The 22,088-nt window shown below is 37.5% G+C and overlaps 1 protein-coding gene across 1 annotated transcript; it reads right to left on the bottom strand.

Moving 5' to 3' along the window:
• Positions 1-5,363: 5,363 nt before the first annotated feature.
• On the bottom strand, positions 5,364-15,710 carry APOH (apolipoprotein H). Its single transcript, XM_019733043.2, has 8 exons — positions 15,543-15,710; positions 14,974-15,150; positions 13,633-13,729; positions 12,305-12,381; positions 10,264-10,452; positions 7,797-7,976; positions 6,904-7,101; positions 5,364-5,519 (listed from the first exon to the last, which is right to left on the bottom strand). The coding sequence occupies exons 1-8, from the start codon at positions 15,604-15,606 to the stop codon at positions 5,440-5,442; spliced, it is 1,062 nt and encodes a 353-aa protein (XP_019588602.2). The 5' UTR covers positions 15,607-15,710; the 3' UTR covers positions 5,364-5,439.
• Positions 15,711-22,088: the final 6,378 nt, after the last annotated feature.

The following is a 22,088-nucleotide window of genomic DNA, read 5'->3' as shown; positions in this document are numbered from 1 at the left end:
TAGACATATACACATATGCATATATCCCAAGCTGTTTTCTTTCCTTTTTTTTCTTTATTTTATCTTTTTAATATTTTATTTAGGGATGAAGGTGGGAAATAATCTTCAGGCTGGTCGGTGGGAATTTCACTGATGAATATTTATTATTGAGTTGGGGGTTCAGAAATGAGAACCCCATATATTAGAAGATAGGTCAATGTCTTACAAATGACAGAAGTCGCTTTCTGTACGATGAACTTCTTGCAGAAGTATGTTATAGCATGAGCGACAAGTTAAAACATGGACACCTTTGTGTTTAGAAACCCATCCTGCCATAATCCAAGAGAAGAAAGCACATTCGGGATCCTGCTTGTCTTGGAAAAAGGTCTCACTGGACATATGCAGCTTATAGGGCTCACTGGGGTGCTAGTTAAGTAACATAACATAAGCTGGGAAGATGAAATTCAGCCGTGCTAAAATATAGGACGATAATCAGCAACCTGTGGTTACAGTTTTCAGTCTTTCTTCAGTGAGCTGCCTGTGAGAAAAGGAAGGTAGGGCTTTCTGGACTATCAGCTCGCAGGGGAGATGGCCGCACGCTGTGGCTAGGGAGGGTTTAGCTGAATTTTGATGACAGGCAACCTGGTGATCTAAGCATTTAAGAAGAAAACATTTGGAAAAGAGAGTCTACTTATGGGACTAAATGGACCACATAATCATTAAACAGTGGGGTTGCCACTGGGTAGTTTCTACTGATGGGCTCCTCTAATCCAAACGGCCTCTTCAGATTGCAAAAATAGCAGATTTGTCTTTCTGTGAAAATTAGTAAATTAGAGGAATCAGTACTATGGCCTAAGCTCTAAAGTCTACTCTGATTAGTTTTTCATAGATCCAAGCCTATCCAGCAGTGAGATATGTCTTCCAATGAACAAAATGGTACAAAAAGACATCTTCAACAAATTTTCCATATTCCAGAAGCTTCTTTGCGGAATAGGTAGGGTGAAGCAGGGGGATGGCAGAGAGGGACTGTAAGTTTAAAATAGGAGTGTTGGCTTGGGAGCTTCTAGCATTGTGAACATCTAATATTTCCAAACAACAGACATAAAGCTACAGTAATCAAGATGGTGTGGTGTTGGCAAAACAACAAATAGACCAATGGAGCAGAATAGAAAACCCAGAAATAGACTCCTGTAAATATAGTCAACTGATCTTTGATAAAGGAGCAAAAGTAATGTAATGAAACAGATTGTCTTTTTCAATAAATGGTGGTGGGACAACTGAACATCCCACATGCAAAAACAAACAAACAAAAAGAATCTAGACACAGACCTTACACTCTTCACAAAATGTTAACTTAAAATGGATCATAGACCTAAATGTAAAACACGAAACTATAAAACTCCTAGAAGATAACATAGGAGGAAATCTAGATGATCTTGAATATGGCAAAGCCTTTTTAGATACAACACCAAACACAAGATCCATGAAAGAAATCATTGATAAGCTAGACCTCATTCAAATTAAAAACTTCTTCTCTGCAAAAGACAGTATCAAAAAGAATGAGAAGACAAGCCACAGACTGGGAGAATATATTTGCAAAAGACATACCTGATAAAGGACTGCTATTCAAAATATACAAAGAACTCCTAAAACTTAACAATAAGGAAGTAAGTAAGCAACCTGATTTTTTTTATTATTAAATTTATTGGGGTGAAAATTGTTAGTAAAATTACATAGATTTCAGGTGTAAGCAACCTGATTTTTAAAATAGGCCAAAGATCTGAACAGACACCTCATCAAAAAAGATACCTAGATGGCAAATAAGCACATGAAAAGATGTTCCATATCACATGTCATCAGGGAAATTCAAATTAAAACAATAAGATACTACTATACACCCATTAGAATGGCCACAAACCAGAACGCTGACAACAAATCTGGCAAGGATATGGAGCAAAATATTTCTCATTCATTGCCGGTGGGAATTCAAAATGGTACAGCCACTTTGGAAGAATTTGGTGGTTTCTTACAAAACTAAACCTACTCTGGGTGAAATGGGTGAAAATGGTCAAAAGATACAAACTTCCAGTTATAAAATAAATAAGTCCTGGCATGGTGACTATAATTCATAATACTGTATTGTATATTGGAACGTTGCTAAAAGAGTAAATCTTAAAAGTTCTCATCACAAGAAAAAAATTGTGCAACTATGTGTGGTGATGGATGTTAACTAGACTTATTGTGGTGATCGTTTTGCAATATATGCATATCTCGAATCATTATGTTGTACACCTGAAACTAATGCAATGCTATATGTCAATTATATCTCAATAAAAACAAACAAAAAAACCTACTCTTCCCATGCAATCCAGCAATTGCACTTCTTGGTAATATTCAAATGAGATGAAAACTTACGTTCACACGAAACTCTGCACATGGATGTTGATAGCAGCTTTCTTCATAACTGCCAAAGTTTGAAGCAACCAAGGTGTCCTTCAGTAGATAAAAGGGTAAGGAATACACTGGTACATCCAGACAATGGAACATTATTCTTCACTAAGAGATGAACTATCAAACCGTGAGAAAACATGGAGGAAACTTGAAGGTTTATTACCGAGGAAGGACGCTAATCTGAGAATGTTGCATGCTGTACGATTTCTATATGACATTCTGGATTTCTATATGACATTTCTATATGACTATATAACATTCTGGAAAAGGCAAATCTATGGAGACAATAAAAAGATCAGTAGTCGTGGAGGCAGGGGTGTAAGGACAGGCAGAGCACAGAGGACTTTTAAGGCAATGAAAATATTCTATATAATATAATGGATATACCATGTTTCCCCAAAAATAAGACCGAGTTTTATATCAAGTTTTGCTCCAAAAGATGCATTAGGGCTAACACTCAGGGGATGTCATCCTGAAAAATCATGCTAGGGCTTATTTCCCGGTTAGGTCTGACTTTTCAGGGAAACACAGTACTCATATATCATTATACATTTGTCCAAATCCATAGAATGTAAAACACCAAGAATGAACCATAAGGTAAACTATGGATTTTGGGTGATTATGATGTGTCCATGTAGGTTCATCTTTGGTAAAAAAATATGCCACCCTGATAAGCGACATTGATAATGGGGCAGGCTATGCATGTGTGTGGGCAGGGGGTATACTCACACATGAAATCTCTGCACCTTCCTCTTAATTTTGTTGTAAATCTAAAACTGTTCTAAAAATTTGCCTTAAAATGTTATAACAAAAAAATACAAAATCTGTGTGTTTTGTTTTGTTTTGGTGTGCATGATTTATTTTTATGTTGTTTATATCCTTTCAACATTAAGTTGTCCCAAATTCTTGAAAGCAGTCATGACAAGGCAGACAGTACGTTAAAAGATTGAAAAGCTTTTATACCAGTTGGTAAATAGCTGTTGCCCAAGTGCTCTGAGTTCCAACCACCAGAGGCCACCAGGTCTTCCCATAAGGGCCCCTCCCCCGCTTTCCCACAGTCTAGCAACAAAAGGGTGATGCCTGTATATCAGGCAATTTCAGCCCTGACCCCCACTCCCTAACTGCAGTCCAGGATGGCAATCCATTCTGACTGATCCCATGCCCTACTGGTTATACGCCTAAAATAGGTCACAGGTAATAAATAGATAAATTTAAAAAAAAAAAGCATAACGTATGTTCCTTCATTGGATGTGAGCTGGGTTCTAGGAGTTCAGAAATCCTGGGTTGATATATCTTAGTTGCTCCAAGTAGCTAATAACAATTGTGAAAGAAGGGGGAAGCCTTGTGTGAGCTTCAATAGGCAGTGCCTCAGAGGTTGAGCAAAAGCCCTTGAAGCTCTGGACTGAGAGGCTGCCAATAAACACCCATCAGAAGCTAAAGGAAATCTTCATTAGGTACCCTCACCGCTCTACCTGTGACCAGCCCTGTCGATTCCCTCCCAAGGGAGCTGAGACAAAGTGAGCAATTTAAAAATTTGCCCATATATATATATATATATATAGATATATTTGCCCATACATGTATATTTATATATATATGTAAAATATATATATATTTAAATTTTGATACCATAAAATTAATTATGAAGGGCTTTGCAACAAAAGAAGGATAATAGAAAAATACATTATCTCCTTTTCTGGAGCAAACCCAGCAACTATGTATGGGGCAGAGAGAGATGCTATAAACCTTTACTGCTCTCTTTCCATTCCTAGAGCTCTTAGGTGGGATGAGCGGGAGGATAATTGTAAAATGAATATGTGACAAGTTAAAGAAAACAGTGGTTCTAAAACTTGGTGCTAAGGGCGGAAATCCAGAGTAGATGGCTCTTTTGTTCAGCAAAATCCTGAAATAGGGCCTTGGGTTTAGAGAGAGGAGACATCACACCTTCTTCAAACCCAACCCCCAATACACAGAGAGAGGGTGGGGGGAGAAAGAGATGGGACCTCCGAGTTCGTCCATCATAACAAGTTGGAGGGCAGAGTACCCGGTACAGAGATGCTGATAAGTGATGCATTTGGTAATGGGAAGATAAAAAAAAAAAAAAAAGGTGTTTTCTATTTTCCCAGTGAAATAAGGAGCAGGGTCTCAGTTGAGAGTGAAGAGACGGAAGGTGGCTTGAGGAGGGTTGAGCAAAGAAACAGCTATCTTGCCGAGTAGGAGAGTGAACACACAAGAGAAATACGGTACGATTTCCAGGCAGAACTGAGGGCTTATATAGGGTTTGTGTCCATGAATTGAAAGTGGGACCTATTATCATGATTGTGAGCTTTTCTCTTTTTTCCAGCAATATTCCGCTGCTATGAACAAGCGTAGGGAAGGCCACCAGAGCCTGGGGTGGGTTTTGTGAGCATGTACCACAAAAGGAGAAAAGGGCAAGGGGATTAAATATAAACAAAGGACCGATGTCATGACATAGCAAGGAATTTTAGTGGGTAAGTGAAGATATTTTTAGGCATTTTGTAAACAAAACATCAAGGGTTCGTATTCAGTTCTATTGACCTGGAAGTTCATGCTTATTCCTTCATGGCCATGATTCTGAATTTGAGAATATAAAGAATTATCTGGGGACTTTGTCATAAACGCAGATTTTTGGGCCATCCTTTGAAATTAGCATTTTTTTCTTTGTAGTAAGTACCAGGTGTTACTGATTTGGGGGTCTGTGGACTATAATATGAAAAACACTGCATTGCAGTCATTTTAGGTGAAAGCATTTGAGAGCAGAATTAAGGAGAGGAGAACTGAGTTACCCAGGTAATTGCTTACACTTTCCACTTCACAACCATGAAACGATGATGTTTCAAATACTGGGGTATTTGAAACATCATATAATATAACTAAGAGTAAGCCACAATGAAGGGTAACACTGCAATGGCTGAGGCATAAATTCAGTCACTTTATTTTTCCATTTCCATTAGGTTCTTTGGACAAACACAGATACAAGTATGACATTTACTTTTGAATCTGAACATCAGCCTCACATGGCTTTACATCTGATGCATCAGTTTTCCAGAAAGCCAAAGAACTGTGTTCTGTTTGGGGAGAAAAAGATAAACATTCTAAGAGAAACAATGATTTCTTAAATTTGTGAAATAGCTAAGATGAATCAAATATATTTAAATCTACAAATACAAATTATATGAATGAAACCATTTAGTGTGAGGTTTACATGACACACAAAAGCATCAGGGATATAATAAGGCACTCATTTCCAAGAGAGAAAATAGAAGGTTCTATATAGCTCTGACAAGCAAGATTTAAAAAAATAAATAACTGTATCAGCACTTTATTTATTCCCCATTGCACTAACAGCATGACATCTGTCTGAAGACTGCGAGGGAGACTAGCCTGAAGAAATATGTCAACAAAGCTCCATTTGGTTTTCTTTTAATTATCCTCTTCTAATACTTTTTCTACTGATTTGTACTAGGCTTATGGTGCTTTGTCAATATTGGTATTTAACATGTCACCAGGGCTGTGCTGGTGAGATAACAATAACAATTTATGCAGTGCATTTTAAACTTTTTGTAATTATAATGGTAGCAACTGTCATTGGTTGAGCACTTACTCCATGTCATATGTAATATTTCTAATAATCAAACCGATGAGATAGCTATTATTTACAAGTTATCATCCCCTCTCTCTCACTGGCTGGCCACTTCTCAGACCCCTCTCTACATCTGCTCCCAACTCTGTCCTCATCAGCTGGCATAAGGCTGTCAACATTCTTGGAGCATTTCCAAACCTAGAGCCAACAACAGTTTCAGTTTCTGCCGGCACTTCCTTCATATCAACAAAGATATTTACACCCTACACATGAAACCTTGAAAGGCTGGCAGCTGTAAACACTGGCCATTGTAAACTTCTTTATCTCACACAAACGTGATCATCTTCCTTAAAATATTTTGCTCTAATGAATATTTTGCTCTAGAGGATACTTTTCAAATTCTGGTAATTGCTTAAAGGAAGAAAAAAAAATGTTAGATGATCTATAAACCAATTATTATTGCCATGAGCTACTTTGTAATTTGGGGTGAATTCTTTATAATTTGGGACCAAGAGGTGGTAAATATGATCACTATTCAACATTCCATTTATTATTATTATTATTATTATTATTATTATTATTATTATTCAAGCTTAATTTGGAATTATACAAGATGGCATACTTCACCTCCACACTCATCAATAAAACCACAACCCTGAGTTTTAAGGGAAAAAATTGAGAAAGAAAATGTTTATGCAAGTGGAGAAACTGCAGCTTACTGCTTCATCTCGTGATTCCTCCTGCCTCCTCTTTTTAAGAGTCCAGTGGCCAAACTGACATGGCTTCTCATAGTCATTATATAAGTAAAGTACTGATCAAGGTGAAGGGCAAATGGAAGTCCTAGCTAAAAGTTGCAGTGTTTAACTTACCCTTGAAGCATTTGGGGACTTCAAAGGTGCCATCTAAGCACTGAGCATCCTCTGTATAGCTACACTTCTTTTCTTTATTTTTGCAGAAGAAAGAAACTTTTTGACCATGCAGCATTCCATTCTTAAATTTGTCTTGGAATTTTACTCTCTCTCCTTCATATAGCACCGTAGCTTTTTTAACAGGAACTTTGCAAGATGCTGAAAGAGATAATATTTGTAGTCAAGACTTAGGAGAATGGCTAGTCTTTCTTACAGAGACTGTAGCATTTGAACCAGTGGATGAGGGCACTTGAAACAAATTGCTCAAGACACGAAGATTCCAAGACTGTATATAGTGAGTACCATCAGTATCATTGCTAATAGCAGTTCTTTATCAAGAGAACCATTAGTCATGGATTCCAAGACAGCCTTTTCTTCCCCTACAGTAGCCACATAAGAAGGTCAGAGCGGAAGCATCCGATTTTAGGCTTCAGTGTAAAAGAACTTCTACCAGAGACTGCCCTTTCATGTAAGCCCCATCTCTTTGAACTCTTTATAGCTTGAATATGTGTTTGGTTTTTACAACAGTGAGAAGAGTCTTGACTAGAATGAAGCAGAAACAGATGCTCACAGGCAAAGATTTAAAAAGCAATTCTAGGAAGCCCACAGAATCGTCAGCCATATTATCAATGCTTACAAAGGACCTGTTTATTTCATACAGTTTAATTTCAAACAAGCTTGCTAAGCATGAAGCTTCCCCATGCACACATGAGTCCTAAAGTCTTTCACATGCCAATAGCAGTGAAGCAAGGCTGAGCAACAAGTGGGAAATGATGGGAACAAGAAAATGGCAAGTAAAGGTGATCCACTGGATAAATTCAGAGTCATTTTAAGACCTCACCCATAGTTCATACCTTTACAACTTGGCTGTGCAGACCAAAGTCCAAATTTATTACATTCTACTTCTTCTGGGCCATCCAAGACAAATGTATCATGGCAGCCGTATGTAGCTTTATCCTTGTAATAAAGTACTTCTTTTGCAGGATAGTTCACAAATCCATTTTCTGGTCTTGATGGGAAAGGGCATTTTACTTCTAAAAAAATTATTCAATAAGACATAGTATAAATAGTGGTGTTGTCCAGTAGTTATGAAATAGTTACATTCTAGTCTCCCTTACACCACTGAATCACTTGGTGTTTCTGCAATTGGAATGCAATTTTTTGGTACCTTTGTAGGTGCTTAATTCTGTGCCCCTTCTCTTATACTCATGGGACCTCTGGATATTAAAAAAGAAACAATACCACTCTGAAAGTAAATTAACAAGTTCCCAAGTCCTTTGGGCTTTCACATAATCATAAGGTAATACTTATGGCAAATTTCATCTCCATGAAATCTAAGATGGTGGGTTTGAAAGAAGAAAAATAAAAGTCTGTCTCTTTTAATCAACAAACCATGAAATTAAAACACAAAGACTTCTTCCATGCACATTAGCACACCATTATTTGGCTGTTTAATGTTAAGTCTAATTCTTATGATTGTTTTCAGATTATACAAGAAGCCACCATGAACTATGAAGGAGAAACATGATGCTGCTTCCTGGCCTTCTTAATTTAAGATCCTCAACAGTAAGGTCCCAAACCCATATCCTTATTTACTCTGGTACAAGATGCAGAGCTGGAGCCAGGAGCACAGAGCTCTTAGGAAGTAGTTTAATGAGGTAGTTTGAGGACAGACTTCAATTATGCTTAGTGAAATGTCAGACAAATACTATATGATTACACTTAATATGTGGGATCTAAAAAACAAACTAAATGAACAAACGAACCAGAAACGAACTCATAGATACTAAGAACAAATTGATGGTTTTCAGATGAGAAGGGTGTTTGGGAGTGAAAATGGTGAGGTGATTAAGATGCACACATTGGCAGTTATTAAAAACAGTCACAAGGATGTGACGTACAGCATAGGGAATATAGTCAATAATATTGTAACAATTATGTAGGGTGTCAGGTGGGTACTAGACTTATTGGGGGGATCACTTCGTAAGTTATATAAATGTCTAACCACTATCCTGTATACCTGTAACTAATATAATATTCAATATCAACTGTAATTGAACAGTAAAAAAAATATTTTTAAATAATTTTATAAAGAGGACAAGTTCCAGAGTTGGATTACTTGACTCAATTTTGACTCCTCCACATATTCAATGAAATCTATGAGTCTATATTAATATGAAAAGAAACTGTCCATGGAAGAAAAGCTCTTCTCTGTAGAAGAATGTCAGCTAATAAATATAGAAGAAAAGATAGAATTAGACAGTCATCATTTTGCAGCCACCAGTGTTGTAATTGGCTGAGTCAAGGATTGCCAGCAGATGGTAAAATGACTGCTAGAGACTGGATATTCACACAATCGCCAGGTATCACCCACAGGTTGCTCACTAATTCCAAAGAGAAAGAGGTCCTTTACTAAGAAAGGATCTGTCACACCCCACCTGACCAAGGGATCAAACTAAGCATGACCAGTAGTGGACTGGTATCATGTGCCTCCTCAGGTGATGGCATGTATTCTCAACAAAATTATATAGCTTGAATCTAATCATGAGTAAAGAAGTAACCAAATTCAGATTATGGAACATTCCACAAGACAACTAGCCTGTACTCTTCAAAAATGTCACTGAAAGACAACTAAAAAGACAGGGGATCATTCTTAATTAAAGGAGACTAAAGAGCCATGACAACTAAACAGAATGTGTGATTGTTGATTAGATCTCACATAAAACACATGTATAAAGGATACTCCTGGGTTAATTGGAAAAATTTGCATATTAAATACATGTTTTTAATTGCTTGTATTATAATTGTTTAAATTATTATTGTTAGTAATTCAAAACATGCTAAACGTCTTCAGTACAGTGATAATATAGGAGAATGTCCTTTGTTCATAGGACATTTGTGCTGAAGTACAATGGGTAAGTGTCACGATGCGTACACCTTATTTTCAGATGGTTTAGGGAAAAAGTATCTGGAGAGAGGGTGTGGGGAGAATGCAAATGTCACAACATGTTGATAGTCGATACATCTAGGTGAAGTGTTAAGCAAAAGTACCTACTGCTTAGGGCTTGGGAGAATTAAATGAGGTGACACATATATAGCAGGAGACTAGTGCCTGGCCCAGAGTTAAATACCCCCAAAAGTGCTAGGTATTATTACTGATAGTTTCCCCATATGAAAAACAAAACAAAACAAAACAAAACAAAAAAAACCGAAACGCTTGTTTTAAATCATTCAATAGATATCTGTAATATCGGAATTTTCAATCGTTTTCAAAATGAGAATTGCACTATCATAATTATTTTTCCTTATTATTATACTTACCCCTGCATTCTGGTAATTCAGTCCAATTTCCATGCTCTGTGCATGTAATGGTATCATTTCCAAACATGGCATATTGTGGCAAGCATTTAAGGACTACATTTTCTCCATAGAGGGAGTTGTTCCCAGCCTGTGGCTTATAAACTCTGAGTTCTGCAAACTTAGGTATGGATGGTGGAGGGCAGGTTACAGCTGGAAAAAGAAAGAACTGTCAGTTTTATGAAAATAATTGAGTCTTTTAAATACGTATCCTCTTTCCAGAAAGGAAAAAAAATACCTGAAAATTAACTTGAGAAAATGCAAAATGCGATTGACTGTCTGGGTTAAAAACAGTCAATTGTAGAAGCCAAATAAGAAAATATGGTTTAAAAATCAAATGTCTGAGCCAGTAAAAAAACTGAAAAATGAAGTAAAGTTAAATCTTACCACTGCTATTTTGCCTTTTACAATAACACAATGATTAGATTTCCATTAAAATGTTGATCCAAATGCTACCTTGGAAGATGTTTCTAGAAGTCAGAATTGGTGGACGATATTGCTAAGGGATCATCTGGTAATTATTGCTGATGACGCCAACTTGGTATAAAGTCATTTGTGACATCTGAGTTCCACATCTGAGTTTCTGACATCTAGTTCAGGTTTGTTTGTTCCTATTAAATACCTCCTACATTTGCACTCTGTATGTATGGAGCTTATCCAAGGAGCTTTAAACAGAGAAATGGTATAGGTTGTCTTCCTGACCTGACTAATAGGGAGTTTCAACAAGTCCAGGAAAAGTTACACTAACATAATGGAAGTTAGTGCAAACGAAAATGTGATTTAACTTGAATTATTGAGGGTCTTGCTACTCAAAGTGTGATCCCTGGACCAGAAATGAGAGCATTGCCTTGGAGCCTGTTAGAAACGCAGAAGCTCAGCCCCACACCAGGTCCACAAATCAGAATCCACATTTTAACAAGCTGTCCAGGTGATTCATATGTACATTAAAGTATGGGAAGTATTCATTTATTATGGATCAGATTGAAGCTAAAGTCGTCTATCTGCTTGTAACTAAAAAGAAAAAAGTGACTATACAATAGATATAAATCTGCCTGAAAAGGGAAACGATTTATAGGAACCATGGTGATTCCCACTGCTAAGTAAAAAACTCAATGTATCCCTCAAAAATTTTTTTGGTAGTTCAGGTTTTCTTCACCTAGTGTTTATTTGAAATTGCTTTATGTTTCTATTTGCTTTGCCAGGACAGATCTCACTGAAATGTTAAAAATCCGTAACTGTTATTGTAATGCCTGGGCGTCCTGATCAAAGACTAGACTTACATAAATCACAAGCTACGGAATGTAAAAGTGTCCCTCCCTATATAAGCAAAGCCCAGAACTTACCCTGACTGTTTAATTGCACGTCCCCTGAATAAATCACCAGTGCCTTTGGAGGAAACTCCATCAGCTTTTAGGACGCAGGGCCCTTCGATGGGCTCACAGTTTACCGTGAAGGTGACATCTTTTGTCTCCTTCATCATTAGACTTACTTGCTGAGGGCAGAGCTCGTCTCCCTGAGCTTTGTAGACTCAGTGCTGAGAACAGGATATGGCGCATATTAGGCCCTCACTACCTATTTACCGAATACATGAATGAGTGAATAAATGAATGAGGTTCCACAGTGGGAAGAAGGTCCCACTGTTCCCAGAAGTTCTTCTAGTCAAATGGTGGCAGTCCCTGGTAGACCAACGTCACACATATCCAAGCCCCTGCCAAAACACTGTGAGAGGGTTGGAATTAATAAACCCAGAAATCACTGGCTCCATCAGGTAGAGGATACAAAATGCGTTCATGAGTAGAATGCTTCCTTTCTGTCACTCCACAGTGGTTGTTTCATCCTCCAAGAGTAAGATATTATCAGGATGAAAATTCTCCATAAGGGAGACCAACCTTCTCATGGAACTGAGACTGAAGGGCTTCCGGGGTATGGAACTAGTGTTAAAACCAGGAAAGTCCCAGGCTAACCAACTGGTCACCTTCCCCATAACTGCGACCCACAGACTCACGAGCACAGACAGGAAGATCCGGGCTCCATTTGCCTTCCTCAGTGCATTTAGCAGAATCAGTTCCATCCAGATAAAACCTGCAAAAGGAAAACTTAATCCATCCACCAGGAAAATAATCCATCAAGAGCGTCTCAAATGTCTTCTCCCCTGTACATTGCTTTAGATTAAATTATTGACTTCTTTCCCATTTTATAATGCTGTTTTCCTGAGCCGCCTAACACTCAGTTAGGGCTCATGAAGTCTCCCAGCCTAATGTTGCAGGTGATTTGCTAAAGAATGAGAGGGTTCTATAAGTGGTAGGTGTAGAAGCCAAACCCCAAATCCCGCATCTCTAACCAGCTGGCTAAATTGACTGCTTCTTACGTAAAGCAAAGAACCATTTCTTTTTCAGGACCACAAAAGTAAATCAAACTGAGTAATCTCTACTATCTATTTCCTGAGACCATACTGACATGAGTGTGTAAAAACAATGTAGTCTATCGTTGGGGGGATCACTTCGTAAGTTATATAAATGTCTAATCACTATGCTGCACACCTAAAACTAATATAACATTGTATAGCCACTGTAATGAAAAATTTAAACAAATTTGGGAAACAAACAAACAAAAAACAATGCAGTCTATTTCCATGGAAAAACGTAACATTCTGTCCTTAAAACCAAGGTTTTCAATATCATTCGTCATCAGACCCACCAGTAAATAAGTGTTTCAGATGAAAGAGCTGCATTTCTTTTTCACACAGAGTATCTTTTAATCTCCAATCCCAAACAAGGATCGTCAGTAAAATTTTGCTCTAATGGACAGCCAACATGCTATCACCAATGTCACCGGTGGTGTCTTTGCTCATAAAACAGACGAGCTATATTACCAACCATAAGTGCTTTCTTCCTGGGGATGTTGTACTGCATTAGGTGAGAATTACATCATCACACTCCTAACCTTCTCCATAGAATTGTCTTCTAGAGACTACCAGGTCAATCCATCAAATTAGCCTCATAACTAAAGCCCAAATCCAAGTCCTAAAACATTTTAAGCCTCATACCAAGATTTGGCCCAGGGGTTATAAGGAAGTATTCATCCAGTTTCCATAATTTCAATGTCCCTCCTCAGATAAGTAACTAATCAGGAGCAGAAAAATTAGATATATTTCACCAGTTGTCATATTCTCCACTCCTCACCCCACCTCAACACCACTGTGTATTTGTATTCAGTGATTTGTATTCAGCAAGTCCAGCCTAAAGGCTAGAAAGAAAATATGGGCCAGTCTTGATGTTTAGTTTAAGGGCATAGAAATGTGCTGCATCCACTCAGCCATCTGGAAGTCCTTACCCGGTTTTACACGAAAAGCTGATTGTGTTTGGATATTCAAAGGTTGTATAGCGGACAGCTCCGTTTTCTAAGATTCCAGCAAAAGGACATACTCTGGCTGTGATTTAAAGATAGAAAGGTAAATATCTATTTATAGAATATAGAATTTCCTATTAAAATAAAAATATATAAACTCATTTCGATCCTTCGATCTGATTAACTCTCCAGGTAACTATTCTGAGCAAATAACTATACTAAGTCAAATGATGTATGCACTACGGTATTCATTACACTGCTACCTCTAATAACAAGAATCGAACAGTCTAAATGTTCACTATCAGGGAGTTATTTTAATGAATGATGGTAAATCAACAGCTGAGCTATAATGCAGCCAATAAAATAATGATTATGAAGACGGTAGACACATAGTCACTGTTTTTGATAGGCTGATGAAAATAGAAAAATACACTACGGTATCTGCTCTCTGCTACAACACAAAAATATTGAAAATAACTTGAAAAATTAAATTGTTAGTGTTCCAGAGTTATGGCTGATTTAAAGAAAAAAATTCCCTAATGATGTGATAGTGGTTTTTCATTAAAAATTATGGTTGATCTTTTTGAATCAAAAAGTATATTAAAATCACTTGTGTGAAAGTATGTAATTTTCACAAAAGTCATGTCCATATGACCAAAACAACCAGATTCCAGATAGGTTCATATAGTTATTTTCAGTGCTTAACTTCTACATAAAGTTGCTAGAAATTCTGTCTGGTTGATTACTCAATATTGTAAAAAATAATGCCAGCATGATATCATAGAGCCACGCTCTGAGGAATGAACAAAAGTATAATAGTCATCTACCATAAATCAATAATGAGATATATGTATGTAATTTATATTATATTATTAATATAATATATCTATATTTTATTAAAAATATAACATGTAATACATACACAATTTAGATGAAATTTATTGTGATTTTAATACCTATTAAATCTGCTCTCATTTTGAGGCAAAGTCCAAAGATATGGTGATTCCGCATGTTTTATTTTTTCAAATGTCTCTTTGGCATCTGTTTCAATTTCAGAGTATCTGCACTTCTCTTTTCACTTCCACAGTATTTCCGTTTGCTTTTGTCATCCCAGGTCTCTTTTTTACTTCTCCCCTACTCCCAGGCTAAGCTCATCTCCTCTTCTCTAAATAGCATCTACTGCCCTTAGTCTTTTCTCTCATGGAGCTCCAGACCCTCTTATTTCTTCATAGCCCTCCACTCTGTAGCTCTGCAGGCCTTCTGCCCCCAGAGCAGGTCCAGAATCCAAATGAGGGGGAGAGAATATGCGAGAAGGTACTGACTTACGTATACATTTCAGCGTGTTGATGGGCCAAAATCCTGAGAGAGGGCAGGTAAACCGTCTCATCCCTCCCCGGGACACATAGCCTGGAAGGCAGGAGTACACTATCTGCTCCCCTGGTTCGTAGGATGATTTTAAGGGAACAACTGTGGCAAACGGTAAATCATTTGGCTTCGGACAGGCTGAAATAGAGCACAAAGCAGTTGGTTAAGAAATCTATATTTTCATTTTTAAGCTCAGCTAATATGGAAATAAAAACTACTCATTGCTGCCAATAATAATTCTACCAAGTCCTGTGCCAGATACTTCAGACATGCCATATGTCACCTAATCGCCTCAACAACCCATTGAAGGGTACTATTGTTATCTCCATTTTAGAGGTCAGCACACTGAGGCTTAACCTGGCTGACTATCTTAGGGAGGAGCTTTAAGCATTGCAATATTAAAGAACAGGTATCAATCTAGCCTCTCCAGCATCCACCCTAAAGAGAATTTAAGTTATCATTAGTGGTTCCTGGCATGTAGCAGGGGGTCAGATATATCAATTATTTTTGCAAAAGTGAAGAATACTCACTCCGTCCAGCAATAGCGACATGGCAGAGAAAACTCAAGAAGAAGATGAGCCCTGGAGAAATCATTGTGGATGATTCTGACTGGCACTGCCAAAGTGGCTTTCCTCTACCAAAGAGAGAGATGCAACTCTAAAAGTGCTTAAACATTAACCATTTTTTGTGTACTTTTATCTCTGTAAACAGAAGATGAAGTATCATGATTTGAAAGGAACGCTGAGGCCTACATTCTTTAACCATTTACTTTCACTTCTGCGAATCTCTTGCGAAATCTTTGGGAGACAGTTTCTGTCTTCATAACATTTATGTTAAAGGCACAAAACAGTTCATTATTGTCTCTGATGGAATCCTGATGATTCCCAGATTGCCGGGTCTCCAGTTTAGACCTCTCTTTCTCCATCCTTTGTTTGATGTACCTAGTGGTTGGATCCCCAAAAGACGGACGTGCCTGCTTCACCCACCACCCTGGCATATAAACTTAGGAGCATCTCTTACTTTCTGGGTTTCAGTCTCTATAACTCTAGAATGATATTCCAGCTCCCAGATGTATGACTCTTCACAGAGGCATCTAAACTAAAATGCTGAAAAACTGAGCTTATCCTTTCGTCTCACATGGTGATTGTTCTTCCAACTCCTCTTTTACCTGCAGTTAGTAACAAGATCCTCCCGGTAGCTCCAGTTACGACCTTAGAGTTATCCTTGAATCCTCAATCTGCGCATATCAAATCAACACAAAATCCTTCTCATCCATTCTTAATACTTCTTAGATCTGTCTAGCCAGATTTCTAGTCCTGTTTTAGGAACTGGAAAGTTGATGGGGACTCAAAGAACAAAAGGAGTTGAGTAGGAGGAGAGAATGGCCAATGCGAGGATGTTGCTTGAGAAGGTTCAGAGGGGACCCTTCATGATTTATAGTTATCCTAAACTTCTTTTGCTCTAAGGAACTGAGTATACAAATGGACAATGACCAGAGAATATATAAAAATAGAACTCTGATCCATATCGCTGCAGCAACCAGTCCCAGAAGACACATCACAATCTCTGTAGCAATCGGCCCAACTTAGGACCAACCAGAAAAAGCCAAATATGTTCTTCTAACCAATCACATAGGATGCCAGACTTCTAGTTTGTCCACCTCCCACTTCCCAATACCAACAAGCTCCAACCAGGGCATACGTGAAACTTTCCCCTTTTGTCCACTGATAAGTTTTCCCACTCCTCTAACTGACTTTCACTCTCTACCAAACACAAATGATGATGGCTGCCTCCCTTGCTATAGAAATATCTAAATAAACAGGCTTTGCTTGTTCTCATTGGGGTGGTCTTGGTTTGTAGCCACAGGTCTAAAGTTCCTTGAGACAACATCAGTTTAAGAAATGTTCTTATCAGGCACTGGTTCTTAAACTGTGCTTCTAATGAACATTGTGTTGCATGATAAGAAGAAAATGTACTGCCATTAATATAAAATAATGGTGGCCCTTCCCCTTTTGTGATTAAATCACAATGAGAGAGAGAGAGAGAGAGAGAGAGAGAGAGAGAGAAGGGGAAGGATTCTTGTTTGCTAGATTGCTCCCAGGCTTGGCTTTACTGTGGAGAAGAGAGACACTAGTGAAGAAAGGCTGAGGTGTCCTATATAATAAAGCTCTGGGTGGATGGAGCAAGACAGAGTGAAACCAAGCAGGCTGGGCATCAGGAAAAGAAACTTTGAGAAGTCTGAGATTGAGAACATTTTGACAGCAGCTGCAAAATGAGTGATAGACATTGACAGGAGTACGATAGGGAGAAGGGTTTTTTCATGATGCTTGCTGATGGATGTACTGCCTCACCTGAAGGAATATTCTGGGGGTGGGGAGAAAATAGTCTATATTTTATTTTAGGTGGTTGTTCCTTGGGGACATGCAATTGTCCAAACTTATCCAACCAAACATTTAAGATCTGCGCATTTTATTATATGCTAATTATACCTCAATTTAAAATCAATTCCTTCCTTCCTTCCTTCCTTTCTTCCTTCCTTCCTTTCTAATTCTGTCCAAAAGTCATGGAGTAGACCTGAGTGGGGCAGTCATGGTGACCCTTATGAGAATAGCAGCCCGGTGCTGTCACAGGATTGACTACATACAAGGGATTCAGCAAAAATAAGAAAATACATTTATGATCATGAAAGTCAGGATTCTTACTGATGAAGAGAAGTAGCAATGGGAAGAAGGAAAGCTAGAATGAACATCGTGGTGTTGATTGGAACTGGAGGTATCACTATACATTTTTTACAGATAGAGATAGGTACAGAAAAAATTATAGATACAAAAGTGTGCCTATGTATGCACGTGTGCCTGTATGTACATATAATTCCTAAGATAGCCTAGGAGTGGCAATACACCTAGTAGATCTTGGTTTCTAAATACAACTCTCCACTGAAAGACACCAAGGCTCCTCGGAAAATTGGCTGATTCCAGGGGCAGGGAAGTGCAAGGTAAGCCTGGAACAACATGTTGTGAAGCACAACTCAGATAATGCTCAGAGAATGATGGAGAACATGTTAAAAGGACCCAGAAGTCATTTGAAGGGGCTCTCACTAGTCAAACATGGGAGAATGTGAGTGCCAAAGTAAGTAATGACAGTAACGTGTTATAATCCATTGACTAATACAGGAATCAGTGAGTTCACATTCAGAGCAATAAACACATTAACAAATATTTATATCACTAATCATCAGAGAAATACAAATAAAAACCACCATGAGATATCACCTCACCCCAGTCAGAATGGCTATCATCAACAAGACAAATAATAACATGTGTCGGAGAGGCTGTGGAGAAAAAGGAACCCTCATACACTGTTGGTGGGAGTGCAGACTGGTGCAGTCATTATGGAAGGCAGTGTGGAGGTTCCTCAAAAAATTAAGAATAGAATTACCATATGACCAAGTAATCCCTCTCCTGGGTATATACTCCAAAAATCTGAAAACATTTACCCATAAAGTCATATGAACTCCGATGTTAATTGCAGCTTTATTTATGGTGGCCAAGACATGATGGAAAAAAACAAAATGTCCTTCAATAGACTATTGGATAAAGATGTGGTCTATACGCATATACACAGTGGAATACAACTCTGCCATGAGAAAAGATGCAATATTGCCCTTTGCGACTACATGGATGGATCTTGAGATTATTATACAAAGCGAAATAAGTCAGACAGAAAAAGTCAAGAACCATATGACTTCACTGACATGTGGGATATAAAACTGAAACAACAAAGGAATAAGACAAAGAAACAAAAACTCATAGACACAGACAATATGTAGTGGTTACCAGAGGGTGGGGGGAGGGTGGTAGAAGAGGTTAAAAGGGGTCAAATATATGGTGATGGAAGGAGCACTGACTCTGGGTGGTGATCACACAATATGATATATAGATGACATATTACAGAATTGTATACTTGAAACCTAATATAATTTTACTAACCATTGTCACCCCAATAAATTTAATTAAAAAATAAATAAAATCACGTTTAAAAAAACAAATATATAGGAAGATAAGAAAGTTATTCCTTTAAGTAGAATTGCCAATTAATTAATACAGGAGGAATATTGGAATCAGAAAATTGCAATTTGGAAATCATCATAGAAACATTCTGGCAAGAAATACTGGAATGGATGCTAAAACTAGGAGATGTGAGATAAGTGGGATAAGAAATGAGATGATCATATGGCCTTTAAAGTGTTTCCACATAAAACAATTATTTATTACAAAGGGGAAAAAAGGAAATTTCTAGTGGAAGAACTTGGCAGACACCATCTTAATCAAATAATCAAAATTAATACCACCATTAATGGGACAAATTGACATGTGTCCCCCCCCTCAACGGGATGCAATGAGAAGAACATAGCATCCCCTCTGAGATATTCCTGCCCAAAACATAATAATCTGGGTTGTGTCATGAGGAAGTATTGCACACACCCAAGTTGAAGGACACTGTGCAAAATGACTACCCTGCAATCTTCAGAAAGGCAAAGGAAGCCCAAGGGAGCGTAGGCAGCGCGGTAAGTGGATGGACCAAGTGATCCTTTTGCTGTAAGAGCCAGAGAGGATATTTGGGGAAACTGGAATGGGGTCTCTGGGTAAAAAGTATGTAGAAGGTTTTTATTCTGTTCTTGGACATTTTAGGTATGTTTGAAATTTGAAATTCTTTGAAAATATAACAACAACAAAACAAGAATGTGCACCTTTTCTGTGGCTTCCTTGAGAGTACTCTTACTGAGATATTGTTCTTAAACTGGACCAGATGAGGTCTGAACTTTTATTTGCATCACCCCTACAAGTCAATGTAATGGATAAAGTTTTACCAATTTTAAGTTTATATATATATATATATATATATATATATATATATATATATATATATGTGTGTGTGTGTGTGTGTGTGTGTGTGTGTGTGTGTATATATATATATATATATATATATATATATATATATGCCAAAAAAAATGTATACAAGTGGACACTTTGGTCAACGTTGCTCAAGCAGTAGTTTGCCGTAATCAGAAGTGTCTGGACGCTGATGGGAACCACTTTGAGCACCTCTTGTCATTGCAGAAGTCATATGTGACTTGCATTCATCTTTTGTTATTGGTATATATTGAGTATTACAATTTTAATATAGTTTTCCTTTCTTAAAATGGATACACACTTTTTTGGTACCCTCTGTATATTGAATTATTGACACCCAGCTCCTATTTACCAGCTACTGAATACTGAACTCTTGGAAAATGATGCAAAGACAAAGTAACAGGAAAACAAAGAAACAACTAAATCAGACTTAGTTTGACAGCTCTTAGGGAGAATCATGAGTGTTTGGGGCCTGGGGGTTGTTTTTTTTGGGCTAGCAAAATTTTCCCTTGTGCATCATGAAATACTAAGATAATAGATGGTAAAGTGCACAATTAATAAATGACAAGTATTATTAGTCCTGAGCACTTTGCCTCTTGAATGTGTCTGAGAATTATAAGAAGTTCCGACCATAGAACTCTTCTAAAAACACACATGGGTCTAATGAAAAACCTTTATGATGAGGCTTAAGATGAGATGCAGCTGTTCACCTTCCAGTCTGTGATTTATTGTTTCGTGTCACTTTAATACCATGTGATTGATCTGCGGTTGGCCCTATCTGTATAGTTCAACTCATTTTCCAATAACTAACTTATGATAATAACTAAGGAGCCAACTGATAATTGACATTAAATGACATTTTAAAGACACATTTAAACTTACCATTGACGTTTAATTTGGCCGAGCAAATGGAAAAACCATTAAGGAAAAAATCCAAGGAATTTTGGCAAATCAAATAGCTGTTTTGTATTGATAGGGTTTATACTCACCACTAAAGATTAGCCAACTCTTGGTTTTAATGTTACACTTAGTATATTATGTTTCATTAACCATGAACAGCAACACATAGGCTCATAGAGACTTAAGTTGAATACATAACAACATTTGTTTTACATGAAACATAGGACCTTGTACTTAAAACTTTTAATGAATTTATATCTTTTCCCACTTTAATTTCTAAATTAAACTATAGAAACCTAGACTCAGAGTCCAAGGTTTTGTATTCCTGAAATCATATTGCATCACATGTTCAAAAACTTTCTTATTTACTTTACCAGCAGAGACTTTGACCATAACATTAAACATTTAGCAACAGCTCAGATTTTTTTTTAAAATACTTTCAATGTTGTCTCTTTCTGGGTTGGGATTCTAGCCAAAATCCACCAACAAGCTCCCAGTGGAAAAACGCAAGTGCTTTTCCTCCTCTGATAGCAAAATCCATCAGGAACTATGCACACATTTACAGAGGCAATGAGGGAACAAGTCACAGGGCTTAATGGGCATGTTTAAATGAATCTAGAAATGTATAGTCAACCTAAGCCAACACTGAAACACCTTTGCGTAAATTCTAGGATCCCCTACATGTAAATAGCTTTTACCTAGAAAAAAACTAATATCTCTATGTACTGCAATTTCTATTTATCTAGAGCAGTTATTATTAACCTTGGCTGCACATTATACTCTCCCAGATTGTTTTATCCAAAATAGAAAAATTGAAGCAGAATTTCTGGGGGTAAGGCCAAGGCATTGGAAATTTTTGAAGTGCCCAGGTAATTATGATTGTAGTGAGGGTTAAAACTCACTGATGCAGCATGTCAATGTTTACCTAGGTCAAGTTCAACTGATAGAGTTCCACCACATATATTTTCTATCTTGCCAAAGTGAGACTACTTTCCGTACTTTCTGTATTGCATGACTCCTTGATCTCTTATGAGTTCCCTCCTGGGTTCCATGAACTCATTCATTCTTTTACATTGACTAAGCTCTTAGCGAGCTGTACTTTGTAGCTGAGATTAGAATTTCAGAAGTAAACAAGCCTTGACTATTACCTGTGAGGAGTTCACAGTTTACTAAGACTGAAATATAATGTGACAAATGAAGTTAAAGAAGCAAGTGTGAGGTGTTTATTCTCCTCAGAAACATTTGTGGAAACTTCACAGAGGT

Source organism: Rhinolophus sinicus, linkage group LG15 (assembly GCF_036562045.2).
Source record: "Rhinolophus sinicus isolate RSC01 linkage group LG15, ASM3656204v1, whole genome shotgun sequence".
Lineage (NCBI taxonomy): Eukaryota > Metazoa > Chordata > Mammalia > Chiroptera > Rhinolophidae > Rhinolophus > Rhinolophus sinicus.
Note: the sequence above shows the minus strand (reverse complement) of the source record. Positions and strands in the feature narration are given on the sequence as shown.

What these genes read in the sequence shown, in the direction of transcription:
- APOH (XM_019733043.2), bottom strand. Translation starts at nt 15,606, where the DNA reads ATGATTTCTCCAGGGCTCATCTTCTTCTTGAGTTTTCTCTGCCATGTC. An exon ending in TGTCGCTATTGCTGGACGGA is followed by an intron (nt 15,151 to 15,542) that starts GTGAGTATTCTT and finishes GCTCTATTTCAG; the next exon opens with CCTGTCCGAAGCCAAATGAT. An exon ending in TGAATTACCAGAATGCAGGG is followed by an intron (nt 7,977 to 10,263) that starts GTAAGTATAATA and finishes TAATTTTTTTAG; the next exon opens with AAGTAAAATGCCCTTTCCCA.